Source organism: Doryrhamphus excisus, linkage group LG2 (assembly GCF_037039965.1).
Source record: "Doryrhamphus excisus strain RoL-2023G ecotype Guam linkage group LG2, RoL_Dexc_Guam_v1.1, whole genome shotgun sequence".
NCBI classification, from domain to species: Eukaryota; Metazoa; Chordata; class Actinopteri; order Syngnathiformes; family Syngnathidae; genus Doryrhamphus; species Doryrhamphus excisus.
In genome coordinates, this window is record NC_136358.1 from 12,745,337 (window position 1) to 12,761,083 (window position 15,747).

At 42.9% G+C, this 15,747-nt stretch overlaps 1 protein-coding gene across 5 annotated transcripts; it reads right to left on the reverse strand.

Annotated features, from left to right (window-relative positions):
* Nucleotides 1-168: 168 nt before the first annotated feature.
* nap1l1 (nucleosome assembly protein 1-like 1) lies at nt 169-12,690 on the reverse strand. Of its 5 annotated transcripts, none has more exons than XR_013630181.1 (16): nt 12,582-12,690; nt 10,613-10,651; nt 10,264-10,352; nt 9,807-9,909; nt 9,055-9,196; nt 7,157-7,249; nt 6,890-7,018; nt 6,637-6,708; nt 5,178-5,317; nt 4,936-5,081; nt 3,563-3,582; nt 3,357-3,479; nt 3,159-3,191; nt 2,924-2,974; nt 1,151-1,297; nt 169-1,116 (listed from the first exon to the last, which is right to left on the reverse strand). XR_013630181.1 is itself a non-coding variant. In XM_058077778.2 (16 exons), the coding sequence occupies exons 2-15, from the start codon at nt 10,627-10,629 to the stop codon at nt 2,369-2,371; spliced, it is 1,164 nt and encodes a 387-aa protein (XP_057933761.2). In that variant the 5' UTR covers nt 10,630-10,651; nt 12,582-12,690; the 3' UTR covers nt 169-1,297; nt 2,338-2,368. The 5 variants fall into 5 exon arrangements, 3 of the variants coding, with proteins under 3 accessions (XP_057933761.2, XP_057933760.2, XP_057933759.2); XR_013630179.1 differs by having other exon boundaries at nt 1,147-1,297; XM_058077778.2 differs by adding an exon at nt 2,338-2,374 and having other exon boundaries at nt 169-1,297.
* Between the last annotated feature and the right edge of the window lie 3,057 nt (nt 12,691-15,747).

Here is a 15,747-nt window from a genome sequence, read left to right on the forward strand (position 1 = left end):
CATGCCACAAGCCATATGTATCTGAAGGTAAACTGGGGTATTTAAGCGAGGTAGTAAAAATAGTAGTGCTTTGGTAGCCATCTTGTAGTAAGGCAAAGGACAACAGCGACCTCTGCTGATCCATTAGCCATGCAAGTTGATTTTCTAGCAATAACGTGTACAAAAAAGTTGACATGTTTAACCAATTTATTCATATACATACACGTACAGTTATTGAGTATATTAGTATTTGTAGCATCGCAATTTTGCCTCGACAACAGCTGCTCTTTAAACAGAACCCCCAACAGGCACTCTTGCTTTTTTGTTTCCCCCGTGACCACTATGACGAATCTACACGGGCACTGGCTATATGGCAAGCTACACTGCCTTTTCAGTTTTGATTTTATCATTGCCATGACGAGCAGTCGCCTGTGGCCTTTTAGAATACAAAGGAGGGTTGGCGGGTCACTTGCCACACATGCCCTCTTCTCTTTCACAGTGTTCAAAATGGGCTGAGTTCCATAGACACGGGAGGCGAATGAGGGAGGGATAACGACAAAATGTAATCTTGTTACACACCGCGCTACTACTGCATGTTCTACAGAAAAAAGGGATGAAAGGACTGGTACACCACAATAAAGTGCTATCCAAAAAGACGTCACCCTCTTCCTCATTCTACGGAATGTCAGCGGCTTGCCTCACTTGTTGAATCAATATTTTAGTAGAGTCTCACAATCAAACGGAACTGATTACTTTGTTTACTGGAATGCTTCGAGAGGAAACTATGGCCAAAAAAATCCTATTTGACAGTGTTTAAGTGCTAAAGCCCCCACCAAGACAAATTAATAGGATGCAGTCTCAACCACAGCTGTTGTCTAAGAGCAAATACCACAAAAAACTTCACAAGAATCCCAACTAGTTTAGCAGTGAACATGCTTCTGGAGTTTTTTCCTCTAGTCTATATTGTACAGAGAAGAAAAAACAGGTCTAGTAAAATACTATATAGTGAGCCATACGGCTCCAAGTATATTACCATGTTTTCTTTTTTTGTAACGAAAACCCTTCAAATTCTCTACCAAGAAAAATACAAAAACATTATAAGGCGGTAAGTTACTATTTTTTTATGTGTGTGTGCGCATATATATATATATATATATATATATATATATATATATATATATATATATATATATATATATATATATATATATATATCTCCCATGTTTAAATTTAGAAGTTAACAGTGCAGTTGATCCTCTCAAGGCAGCAAAGCCAGGCTTCACTGATTCTTGCACTCAGCTGGGGAGGCTGTATCTTTCTGCAAGACACCAATAAGGAAAGGGGGGATGGGAGCACACATTAAGCTCAGGTACTAGATTGTTGTCACATACATATATGCCATGTTTATCCAACTGCAAAGTATCTACTCGGGTGGTGTTCTTAAACTTGTCAAATTTATTTTCCCCACAATTAGTTATATTTTACTAGTACGTAAACTCGGCATGTTTGGAATATATTAAGACTTTTCAGCAAAGAGACACAAACATCTTTTTTGCGTTCAAGATGATGGTACCTCAGTTAACATCCGTTCAGGTTAGCAAGTTTTTAGGTTTACATCCAAAATTTTGCTGCTTGCATTTCCTGCTTGTTTAGTGACCAAAATATAGCATACCCCGTGTTTTCACGTTTCAGCATTTATTAAAATAGAAAGTGGCTTGATGGCGCTATCTGCAGAGGGTGGGTGGGGAAAGTGCTGTAGCTATGAATCCAGCAGAGGGCGCTGTCTCACAAATTCATTTCCTCAGTTTAAAGCAGGATTGTGTAACTGCACATTTATAGCTGTATTGCATGTATATGCCTAAATAGGGAAAGCTGAATTTGAAATGCGTTTAATAAACGGTGAGAGGCATATCATATGGCTTAAGAGTATCAAAAATAGGCTTTTTAATAAGAGCAGCCATCACAGCGGGATCTACTGTATTAAAAAGCACTTAGTAGAGATCAGTGAGGCAGGATGATAAAAATAAAATGTAGCTGTGACATTCCAAATTGGTATAAAAAACAAAAACACAGCCATCACAAAACCATACAATTCCAATAGCAACCAAAAAAAAACAAACAAACAGCTAGACTAGCTTCAACATACAGAAATGAGTACAAATGCAGCACGCACTATGGGTTAAAGGTCAAAACAAACACGCAAACCAATGGGTTAATGAGACTGGGCGGGCAGGGGGTGGTGCGTTGGGGGGGCAGGGTGCACAAAGAGATGGAATAACAGAAGTTGGCCAAGAACCAAAGAGGTGAAGGGGTGAAAAGGTGGTGGTAGTAAGCTGACAGTTGACAAGCTGTACCTACCAGGACAGGGTTATTTTTCTACTGTCACCACTTAAACCTAGTGAGGAAAAATTTAAAGAGGAGCTGACAAAATATGCCAAAAGAAGTGACCGATCGGAGATGAAGAAACATCAATGAGTAGAAGCAGCAAAAAAAAAAAAAAAAAGGAGCCCAACTAGCATCACAAAATGCCAGAGGTTGTTGGTGGGTTTTTTTTTTAACCAAAAAGCAGCATGCTGGTTCATATGGTGACCTAACATTGTATGTGGATACTTCAATAAAATATAGTGGTGAAAAAAAGCAGCGTGTGTTATGAGTGTTCAGTTTTAGCCCAGAAGCTACAAAATAAAAAGCTGCAGCTGAACATACTAATGAGATGCATTAGATAGTATGTGATCTGTATGTTGAATTGCCATTTACAACAGCAGTTCTCATCAGGTGCCCTTGAGGGTTTCATGTTGTCATATGACAGGACACTCCGACTCATGCCCCGTCAAAGGCTTTAAAAAAGGTCAAGCTGCAGAAATGTCACCAGCTGATGCTGAGAACTGCTGTGCAAGGCCAAACCAAAACATATTGTGTCCAGAAAGGGAGGAAGCCCACTCACCTTGGGATCGTAGTCGGGGTCGTTTTCCTCATCGGCTTCCTCCTCACCTTCCTGAATGAAACGACAGCCAAAAGAGGATTTAATACCCCCAAAAAGATAATTTAATTATCTAATTATAATTTAATAATTTTAGCCTTCTTGAGCAGGGGTGCTCATACTTTCAGTCCCAAAGAGCTACCAACTCTACTAAACCTTCGTAATGAGCACCCCCAATCTAGAGTCAAGGCAGCCTTACCTCATCATCAGCCTCCTCACCCTCTTCATCATACTGCAAAACAGACACGGGCATTAGATGCGCAGCAATATACAGACAATATGACTATTAAACCTATAGGAATGTGCATATTATGAACAATCCAAAAAGCCTGTTAGGTTCAAGTTCAACAAATTTCAATAAAAAGCAGGAAAGAAAGTTGGAGATGCTGGCACTCACATCGTCGTCGTCATCCTCGATGGCCTCCCCCGTGAAATACAACACAGCTCGAGGAACAATACGCTCACGGATGAAGTGGCCGATCTCAAAGTCGGCAGCGAGGACCGCCTCAGAGTCTTCATCCTGATGATTAGATTTTGGACGCATTAGATGGCAATATGAAAACAAGCAAGTAGCTGATCGATGCTTTGCAAAACCCGACTTACCAATTCTCCATTTTCAGGAACTGGGGAAGAAACAAAACGTGTGTGTAAGATAGATATTCAAATGAAATATTTTACAGTGAAATACATTTATATTGAAAACCCGTCTGTGGGGGACCAACTCATCAAATTACTGTTCCTATTCCTAAAATAGGAATAATGCCCTCTTAAGTCAACATATGTGGTTGACCAGTCTTAAACCATACAAGACCCCATTGGGTCACTTGCAAGAAAAATGGGTCCATTTATTAGGGGTGCCTTTTTCACTTCCAATAAGATACATTATTGTAGCCCAGAACATCAATATTGATCCGATAAACAAATCCTACACTTTAGTAGTAGTGTGCAATGCTTTGTCAAATGATCTCCAAAGAGGTCAATCAGATTAATCCGCCACAGCAAGTATGAGGAAAAACTTGTCATTCACCCTTTATGCGTGTGGTATATAGTTTTATGGACAATGCAGTGGCAGCCAAGTATGAAGTGTTTAAACCCAGGGGCTCGTTACTTTTTCTTATAGTTAAGACAGTCATTGTTTGAGGAATGAGGTTTGTCGCATCAAATTGCCCAGTTCTGTGCGACCACGGGTACCGTCTGCATGAAAAGTTATTTTTAAGTTAAAATTATTTTTTATACTGGTTGAACATGGAGGAAATATTTCTCCATCTGACTAGGTTTGTGTGTTATATCTGTACAAGTGTACGCTCTATCCTCTTCAAGAAAGAAGATACAATATATCACTTCCTGTTTATTATACTGAACACACACACAGTCTAGTCGAAGGACATCTCCCACTCAGACTTCTTATCCTGATGACTCACACTCATTGTCCTGTTGAAGGACATGTCTCCAGTCGTGTGAGAGGTGTTCCTAACTTTGCCTGAGGTGGTTGACAAAAACACCAAAGGGGAGGAGAAGAGAAGGTTTTCATAGAAAGAGAAACCCAAAAATCAGGAGAAATTGCTAACGGCTTCTGTGGGCTTGGGTACGCAATAGTATGATCTTGTTTTGTATTCAATCCAATAGAAGATTAAATTGGTACTTATTCTTTGGTCCCGGTATTATTTCAGCAGCTGCTAGAATAAAATAATCATGGTGGGACTTGTTCGACTTACCACTAATTTCAACCAAATAACTCTAGCTTGCGCCCTCATTTAAAACCATGAAAACTTGACACTGCCATTAAAAAGCCTAATTTTCAAGAATCAAGAAGCCAAAGGAGGAATGGTTCAAATTGAAATGATTCTCAAGCCTACACATGGCTGACATCACAATCCTTAATTGTCACTCTTTCTCATCTCTCTAGTCAGTCATGTCGCTATACAAACACCAATGTAAACGTGTTCCACTGTACTAGTAAACCTCTGGAAGCATACCTTCTGGTGGAGTGAAAAAGTTGAAAAACGAGTCATTGGGCACTGTTTTGGTGACCGTCCTGACTGTGCCGCGCCCCTTGTGCTTCTGCTTCTTCTTGATTGTTTTCAACGTGACGTTCTTGCCCTTTGTCCAGTCGATTGTGCAACTGTGATGTGAAAGCAAGAGAGAGTTTCGTACATGGGAATCATTCAGTGGAAGGGAAAAAAACACATTTGCATCTTGTACACTTCAGTTTCCTCACCCTGTGCAGGACATGATCTCGGGTCCGTCAAATGAAAAAGGGTCACTCTCGTCAGGCTCCGACCTCATTTGGTAGGTTTTTGTCAACATTGTGTTTGTGAAGAAGTCGTTGGTATCAAAGTGAAACTCTAGCGTAAAGCTCTGAAGAAGAAAAACAAACTTGCGTTCAGACAATATTTTATAAGTACAAGCACAGTGGAACCTATTTCAGTGGATACCCCATGATGTGCTGACTGATGTCAACTTAAGCGGTTCACATCAAAACTAGTAATTGCTGAAACATTTACTTGGGACTTTGGCCAAACGTATATTAAAACGTTTGTCAAGTTTTCATTCTGCAACACATGCCATGAAAAATCTTGTAGTGGCAGCATGTTAAAAAGCTTGAATTTCATTTAACATTGGAAGCCAGGAAATTCTGATGTTTGACTATTCATTGATGATCAGTCAGGGCTCTACATTAAAAACCAAAATGACTTGCCCATGGGGAATCCTTAAGGTGAGAACTACTTGCCCGAACTTGCCCCATGTAAAATGAAAAGACTGCCATAATGATATCATGTAATTTTTTGTGGCATCACATGAGAATCTCAAATAAATAAAATAAATAATACTGTAGCGTTGCGTGTGTGTTGTATTCCGGGCTGTAGTTTCATGCATGGACGCTGGGGGGCAGTCATGTTCAGCTCGCGGTCTTGGAGCGGGCGTTTTGGGACCAAAGAAGAGGAACGAGAGGGAAAAAAGAAGTTCGGTTGCCGTGCCCCCAGCTAGTTAAGTCTGCAACAGGCCAGTAAGTTGTTTTTCATGCCGCCTTGGAAATAAAAACCATGCAACGATAGAGGTTCATCACTTTTTGCTGTTTCCTTCAGAATTAGACGATGTTGGCAGCGACGCTATGATGGATGTTTTCGTAGTCAAACGATCGCTGATTGGTTGATCGCGAACAACGGGTGTGGGTAAAACGCGGACTGTGGATTACGGACCGCGGTCTAAATAAACGATTCTGATTGGTCCATTGCAAGGATTGCTTTGCAAATTACCACCGGAATTACGCAGTCCGTGTTTTACCAACACCCAACAAGAACCGCTTTAAAAAAACTCTTGTCAGTATGGCATGCCAAAGTGCACTTGCCCGACGGGAATATCACTGATTAGATTTACTTGCCCGAATTTTGTTTTAACTTGCCCCGGGCCATCGGTACATCGTTATTGTCGAGCCCTGTCAGTATTGAAATTGGCAGCATCCGGATTGCACTATTCCTAATTAGGACATTATCACGACAAAGTCAACATAAACAGACCATTTTTTTAACGAAATGCCCCCTTTTTAAGTTTACAAAAGTGGTTGACTGTCTTAAATCTGCACTTTTTAGTGATAAAAACAAAGTGGACCAGGGTTTGATGAGTTGTCGACATATGGGACCAACTCAAGCGGGTTCCACTGCATCCCAATTACTCACCATGGGTTGGCCCGGATCTGAGAATTTCACTTTGATGTCTTGTAAATGTTTAAGGATGGGCTCATCATGTTCCTGAGGAGACAACACAACATCAGTCATGTATAATTTAAAGGTTCCCCATTATACAAAATCTACTTTTTAATGACATGAGAGGAATGTGCCCCAGAGCACCACTGACAAAAATCACTTTTACTGTGGGGTTCCACTTTCATTTTGTCCAGCAGATGGAGGCACACCTTAGCCGTGAACGTACCTGCAGCATGTCGCTCAGCAGGTCCACGTTTTTGAAAACAGTTAACCAGAACTCTGGGATGCCTTTGGGGTCCTCCTTCTCCTCGTCCTTCTTCTCCTCTTCTAGCTTGGCCTTCTCTTTCATCTCATCCTGCAGGGTGAACATTTTCCAAATTTACAATACTACAGTATGCACCTTCATTTTAAGCGACAGCATTAATTGCTTTTTATTAGCAGCAAACAAAGAAAGTGCAATGAAAAGATATGCAAGTGTACAAGTCACCTGTACCTGCTTACTTACTGTCAGCTCTTCCCCCTCATCCGCCTTCCATTCACACTCCTCATCTTTGGGCTCATAAGCTGCTTTGATTATGTCGCTTCTCTGCAAAAACAACGAGGAAATAAGTTTGGGCCCCCAAGCAATGGCTGTACCCATTTTGTATGTGATGCAAACCAAACAAAACTTAAGTGGCTTCTAGATCATTTGACACCATCCTGAATCAACACCGAGTATGAGTAGAAAAGAGTAGTGACAGCAGAAGACACTTCTCCTTCAGAGATACAGCCAGTGTCACTTCTGGATGGCCAGTGTTTAATAAGCTTCCTATATCATAACATTTAGGTTTTCCACTCCTTACAAGTATGAGCCAAGACATTATGACCGGGCCAATCTCTAACCTCCAATTCCTCTACAAAATCTTCGGATAGTGTCGTCACTGCTCGGCTAAACTCAACTCCAATAACCTATTTGAACCATTTCAATCTGGATTCCGCTCATACCACAGTACAGAAACAGCCCTTCTCAAAATCAGAAATGACCTTCTCACTTCAGACTCGGACCACCTCACCCATCCTTATCCTGCAGCTCCCGCCACCATCAGTCACTCCATCCACCTCTGTTACCTTCTATGCACCCTCGCCATTACTAGAACTGCACTCATTCAATCATACCTCACTGACACATCAATCACGGCTCCTACACTGTCTACCTGTCCAAGGAGTCCCCCAGTGATTGGTGCTTGCCCCCCCCTCTTCATCCTGCATTTACTTGCCCTCAGTAGCATCATCTGCCGTCATGCTCTTCAGTTTCACCGACGATAGTCACCTCTCCATATCAATCACTACCTCAACACACGCACACCTCCTGTCTCTCTTTCTTCCTCAACTCACGTCTGATAACTTTGTCCTTTTCCTTGACAGCACCTTTGACCACTACATCAGCCAGACAAGCCGAATTGCATTCCACCCAAAAAAAAAATTATATATATTTATATATATATACATATATATATATATATATACACACACACATATACATACACACACACACACACACATTGCCAGTCTTCGTCAGTCTTTCTACTGCTTAAACCCTCATTCACATATTCATCACCACTAGACTTGGACTTCCGTTTATTCAGAACTCTGCTTCCCGTTTACTCACTCGCTCACATGACATCATCCATCCAAAACCTCCACTGGCTTCCCGTGCCGCCTCACTGGCTTCCCGTGCCGCCTCACTGGCTTCCCCTGCCGCCTCACTGGCTTCCCCTGCCGCCTCACTGGCTTCCCCTGCCGCCTCACTGGCTTCCCGTGCCGCCTCACTGGCTTCCCGTGCCGCCTCACTGGCTTCCCGTGCCGCCTCACTGGCTTCCCGTGCCGCCTCACTGGCTTCCCGTGCCGCCTCACTGGCTTCCCGTGCCGCCTCACTGGCTTCCCGTGCCGCCTCACTGGCTTCCCGTGCCGCCTCACTGGCTTCCCGTGCCGCCTCACTGGCTTCCCGTGCCGCCTCACTGGCCTCCCGTGCCGCCTCACTGGCCTCCCGTGCCGCCTCACTGGCCTCCCGTGCCGCCTCACTGGCCTCCCGTGCCGCCTCACTGGCCTCCTCCTCACCCCCCAACTGTACCCTTCAGTCCTCCGACGCCAACCTGCTGTCTCCACCCTCAACAGCCAGGCACCATACCTGGGGCGAGAGCCTTTAGTTTTGCTGCCCCCTCCTTCTGGACTCTCCGTAATTGCACTGACCCGTCGTCCTTTTAGTCTCATGTAAACATTAATCTCTTCAAACTTGCTTATTTAACCCCATTTTGGCTAATTTTGTAAACAGCATGTCTTGCCCCATTGTAAAGTGCCTTTAAGTTTTTAAATAAGTTAAATGTAAAAAAAATAAAAGCAAAAGTGCCGTACTTTGTCGAAGAGCGGCTGATAAAGAGCAGCGTATTTTCTCTCCAGTTCGTGGACCTCTTCGTAGAATTTGGCCTCAATGTGAGCGCACTTCACCTGCAGGTTCTTGAGGGCGTTGATGCGCCGCTTTACAACCTTTGGTAAACTGTGGAAGGACACATGGAAATTATGTTGCATAAAAATCGGTAAATAAAAAAACCCCAAAACAAGAACTTCTGTTAGGAAGGGATGTAATGAATGCGTGCAGGGGACACATTTAGCATAAGATGCATTGTGGATCTGAATGAGCAGCATACTTGCAGACACAATAAACCGGCCAGACTGCCTGCTGTGACTGAAGAGCATGCCAGTGTACTTTGTCCAATTCTTGTTTACTCATTAGGTGCTTTCAAAGTGGCTTTCACTTAAATGGAGCTATTCAGCACTATCACACAACTTAACACTGCTTGTGATGAAAATGTATAACATTCCTTTGCAAGCCACTATTGTTTTATCCCTGGAGTGGCGGCCAGGAAATCTTTTTTGAAGCAGCACAGACTCAAATTTCTGCACAGCGAGGTAAATTAATATACCTGCACTAGCCTGGCACAGGGAATACTTGCTTGGTCCAAAGCTATTGGATGCTGCATGCTAAGATTGTCAAATACTCATTCACATGGGATGGAAAGTGGGTGCATCTCAAAAACCAGACAACCAGTCATCAGTCTTTAAAATTCTACTTTCGCGATAATGACTTAACGCCGACACACACTCACCTCTCTATGTACCCCGATGGTGAACCGTTCAGGCCTTCAAGGCCACCTTGTAGCGCAGCCAGGATCTGTGGATTCTGCATAAGCTGCTCTGTCAGCTGACGAGCTGTGGACACACAAAGGTACTGTCATACGGGCAAACTTAATTAGTAAGAACAGAATAAAGTTTGATCGAATATGAAGTCAGATTAAAAATCCTTTTATTTGATTCGGGGCTGCAATGCCTAAGTCTTTGGGAAAGTAACCCCAGATTACCTTAAGTGTTCTAATAGAAGCCACAGCCAACAATTACATTGAAGGTCACACTTTGGACACCTCTGACCCACAGTAATATACAAAGCAAGTACTGTACTTATTATTGAAGTACACAAGCCACTAACACCTTCTCATGGTGGAATTGGCTTGTTAAGTGTCACATTATAGCAAGTGGTTCCTAGTAAGAAATCTTCCGTCATCTTACCTTTGCTTTTGGAATTTTCTACCGTTTCCTCCTCCTCCACATCCTCCACGTCCTCCATATCTGCCGGGTCCATTTCAGCTTGATCTTTGCTGCTCGGGTAGAAACAGGGGGTGAAGGTCAGTCAATGTGCTCAATTTGCTAAATATTTTCAAACTAACACACTGGTTGTTGAAATGCTCATCTTATTTCACTGTTCTGAGAGAAGCCATGATGTTCTTGCAAGCACTCACTGAATGAAACATGACACCCCAACACATGGATGCACTGCAGGGTTATTGAATGCAGAATCTTCACCAGTAGGTGTCGCATACCCCCAAATTGTTCAAATTTGATATTCAGTCATACTCACTTGTCAATGTCTGCCATCTCTGCTGAGTCTTGAGTTATACTAAAATATAACAAGAAAAATGGGTAAGAGGTACTGGATGACAAACAGGTTGGCCTCTTGAATTATTAACGACACATCGACCCAATCTTCATTTTGGTGGGGGTGCATGGGAATTCTGTCCCCGCCCACAGTAAATGCTCATACTCTTAACTCATGTTCTCCATTGCACTTGACATAATTTGCCAATGCAACCAATTAAGATTGAGGAGAAACAAGGGGAGCATTACACTTATTTCCATGACGTTATAACAAGCCTGACCCTCCCTGAACAGGCTTCACTACACATCTTGAAAATAAACCCGGGGGTTTTCCAACTGTTAGTCTGCATCAATTTGTTTTTCTCTAGCAAATAGGCAGACCTAGCATAATGATGCTGTTAACATGTGACTGTAATGTAGCTCACACTCTGGATCGGGATGCAAGAGATGAAGTGCACAGATGATGGAGAGAGCGTGCAGACTTCCGGCTTTGTTGCACTTAACAGCATTCTGGGGCTGTGTTCCAAAATGCACATTTCCACACTTGCACTGCAGTAGGTACACAATGTACACGGCAAACTTTCATTGCCAATGTAGTGCTTTTTAATTGTGAATTGCAACCTCTCAGGTCAGTCCCTCCCTTCCCAGCGGTTAGTGTCCATCGCAGCACACTTGCCATTTGAGGACGTGTTGAATGCAAAATCCAGGTACTGAGGCACACTGCATTATGGTGTACTTCTCAGTGCGAATGCACTTATGCACTCAAAATGCTAAGCGGAATTGCGAGAGATGAGCACGGCCCGTGGGTCTCACATAGCGTACGCATAACAGACACCACTTTAAAAATTAAAACCCATATATGCTATTTAACAAGCCAAAACTTAAGACCATGCATTGGAAAAATAGCAGAAATGAGGCACCCAAGCAAATGTCTTGCATGATACCACAACAAATTATTGACCGCAAAGGGCTTTTAGTAGCTGTTAAAGGCCATTTGTTCTAATATGTTGTGTAAAACGTGTAAAAAAAAGTTTCCTTAGTAACTGCAGAGTAATTATGCACCAAAGCAATGAATTGTTGCCATCTGCATGCAATATGGACAGTTAAAAACTGCCATGGTGACGAAAGTATTTATGTCCGAGCAACACCTACACATTTCACAAGCATTTTTAGCAATTATATGGCATATTAGACATTGAAGATTGACATGTTTGCGTGACTGACCTTTGTCAAATCTGCTGATGCTGCCCTGCGACCACGTGTTGCACATTCAAGTGCAGCATGGCATCATTGACTTAGAAATTACATGAGCCGACTGCCTGAAGTGCACTATAAGATCACTGTCATGGATTTTAACACAGTTGATTAAAGAGAAATAACGAAATGTATCATCAACAAGCTAATGCACGAAAAGAAGCTAGTGCGCAAGCTAACTTTAGCTGGCCTTGCTGCCATTGTCAATGCACTTGCGCGTGCTAGCTTAAGCGCTACTTGCTTGCTAGCTGGCTACAGGGAGGAACCGCTTTTAAACCCCTTTAAACAAGTGTTGAAGATGCGTGCCCACTACTAACCTCCTAATTGACATTGTTTTAGTGTACCACCCATTCGTAACATCATACGCGACTTATGGCAGTGCGAGTCCCTGCATTCCGAAAATAAGGTTAATTCAAACATAGACAACATGTGAACAAAAAATCTAAATATGGTGACATTTTGTGTTGTATTTTGTAATGTGTTGTTCATCCGGTTATGATGCCAGTCGTGGCAGCCTCAATGTTTTCCAAACGTGCGGTACGTTAACATGGAGGAGACAGTCTCAATGTCTGCTACTTCACTAGCGTTAGCCGTCTTTCCCGCCACCGTCGCGTGTTATTAAATGTCGCTAAAATGTCTGAACGTCGCCTCCAAAGCGCCGCTTGAGTTTCTAGGGCGTTGGCGACGATGCTGCTTACCTTCGCTCTGTGGCAGGCGGCTGGTGCTGCTGAGGCGGCGCTACGCAGTGTGTCCGTACCAGGGGGGAAGGAGGAAAAAGACTCCGCTCCGATGGCGGTAAAAAAAAAAGGAGAGAGATCCCGCCGCTTGCGCTCATATACATCTGACGTCATCACGCACACTGGCACTCACCCGGGTAACACTGGAAATGGGCGGGGCTGTGGCTGTGTGGGTCCCTGGAGGGAGAGGGACACGTGTTCGTCTGTGCCACAATAAAAAAAAAAAATAATAATAAAAAAATATATATATACTATTTATTTATTCATTCATTCATTCATTCATTCATTCATTCATTCATTCATTCATTCATTCATTCATTCATTCATTCATTCATACATAGACACATTACAGTAATATGAATACTAGTATGCAGAAAAATACCTTTGATTAAAACGGTTTGATCATCTCTTTTCAACATCGACACAACCTCATTCAAAAAAGAGTGCACAAAAAGTAACCTCATAATTTATCCATCTACAGTCATATGGGGTGTTGTAATTATTTTTACAGGACTGGATGTTTTGTGGGTGTCAACCTTGATGAAAAATATGGCCTCCATCAAGTCAAACATCTCCGCAGGCAGGGACTTGGCAGCTAATTGCTAATAGGTAAAATTGATGACTGTAGCCCAATCCTGAAATGTCAGAACACAGCCTTATCCCATAATAGAAAGTGTGCCCACGTGCTGATATCCATAACTGATACCCACAAATAAACATTTTTGCTGAGTCACATCAGCAACTGACTCAGGAATAGACATTGAAACAGATAATGGGAGGTGGTTTGCTGTCATATCCAGGAGAGGAAACTGGGTCAGCAGGAAGGTTGGAAAGAAAAATCAAATGAGGGTTGCTTCAGTGCTATACAAAAATGGATAGATGAATTGCTGGATGGGTGGAGACAATGATGACTGGAAAGCCAGACGGACAGACAGAGACATAGATGGCCGGATGGACAGATAGATGGAGAGATGGACAGGCATAAATCACGACAATCAATCGTTTGAAGTTCTGAGGCCAGTGTGGGTACACTGAAAAAGCTAAGAACTTTTCACTCATTCTGTAGATGAGTACTACATGGACGGGCGAACAGATGGATGGATGGATGGACTGACTGACAGACAGATGGAGACTCAGATAAAGGTTACTGTAAAAGCAAACAGCTGTCAGATTAGCTGTGACAAGCACCCTCCAAATTGTCACCCAATGCCTGCAGTCCACACTGCTAGGCTCCCTAATGGATTGTTTAATGCGACCATCAATTGCAAATGGGGCCTTAGTTGTGATCAAGCACTAGGCAAAAGCACTGGCGTGTGAGGGTGAATATTCCAATCTTCTACTTTAATAACAAACACTTGGTGTCAGAGTGTGCTGTTGCACGATGAAAAATATCTTTTGTCATACGGTAATAGTTTGATGGATGCCCCTGGAACCATCCGTGGTCTCATCAGTATCACACCTTAGGGAGCGCATAAGTACGTGGAGGCCATACACATTAATGAGGCACATTCAGACCAAACCAATCCACCTCAGGTTGTTTTGATCACATCTTTCATCTGACAACAATCCCCTCGTCGTCAACATCTCCTTGGCAGCTGTCAAGAGATGCCTGGCTAGGGTACCAGTTTGAAATATTCATGTTGGAATATCAGCCTGAACAATGACCGATGTCATCTTATTCTCGCCCGACTTCTTTCTGTCAGTTAAAATGGATTATAAGAGAGGGCTGATGATGGCCAAACCTCAGCTGGCTGAGCAAACACAGCAGGGAGGTGATGAGGAAGGAGTGATGTCTTGTCTCAGCTATAATAGTATTGACCACATGACAGATGTAATTTGAAGAGGACTGCATATTCAGGGTGCCGTACTGTGGTGAAGTGGTTAGCATCTTAGTCAGGAAGATGTTGTATGGGCATCACTGTGTGGAGCTTGCATTTTCTCCCCTGTGTGTACAAAAATTGTGCATTTTAGGTTTAATTGGTGACTGTAAATTGTGCATATATATAAATGTGAGTAAATGGTTCTTTGTCTTTGGCCAGTCCAGGGTGTGCCCAAAATCAGCTGGGATAGGCTCCAGCAAATTGAAAATTAATAACAAAAAACTAAGCAGTTTTATGAAAAATGTCCTATGCTATATCTTTTTTATAAATCTGGTGGAAATGTTGTTAAAAAAACCTGAAGAAGGTTTACCTTTTTGCACGCTTCCCCGCATGTTTGCACACAAAAGAGTTTTATGGTGAGGCTGCCAAACGCCTTGTAGTGTGATTTTGAGTGTGGCACACAGCTCCCGAGTTGTGACGCTGCATGGAAATTGGGCATTATCAGGAAATATGGGAGGCCGAGCTCCTCTCACGCGGGCACAACACACGACAAGTGCTGAATTGACGGGATGAGTCAGGGCTTCCTGGGGGAGCACACACACACAGAATGTGAGGAAAACTGATCAAGCACAGAGGAAAGACGGAGCTGGGTCAACCGACAGCCGCCTCCTGTCCGCCGCTTATACAAGAGTCTTGATAAATACTTAACTAGTCAGTAGCACATGGCGTAAACCCCTGTTGCATAACAATAAGATATGGGAGGCAGGAGAAGGAGGGAGGGAGGAGGAAGATGGGGTAATGGTAGCCAAGGGTTACAAGCTTAGCTGCCAGCTATGATGCTCTCAGTATTGTTAGGATGTTGCGTCACCAGTCCTGAGCCTTCACTTCTTTTCCAGCTGTGGAAATCTGAAAGACATGCCTGAAGGTCGATGTTAAAAGTCGTGCTCATCATGTGTTCTTGTAACCAAAAAGTACACACCTACAGTAAGTCGACGTCAACATACAGTCAACCGCTCCTGTTGACAAAAAATTTGAGACCCAAAGGGGTAATTTCTCAAAAAATTGATCAGTTTATATTGTTATTTGTTGTAGTATTAACTTTATCATTATTGCAAAGCAGTTGTATGGAACGACAAGTCTAGTTACACAGCATTAAAACAAGCACACAATTAATTTAATTTACTGAACATTAATTCATTCATTTTCTACCGCTTATCCTCAAGAGGGTTGCGGGGGTGCTGGAGCCTATCCCAGCTGTCTTCGGGCGAGAGGCAAGGTACACCCTGGACTGGTTGCCAGCCAATCAC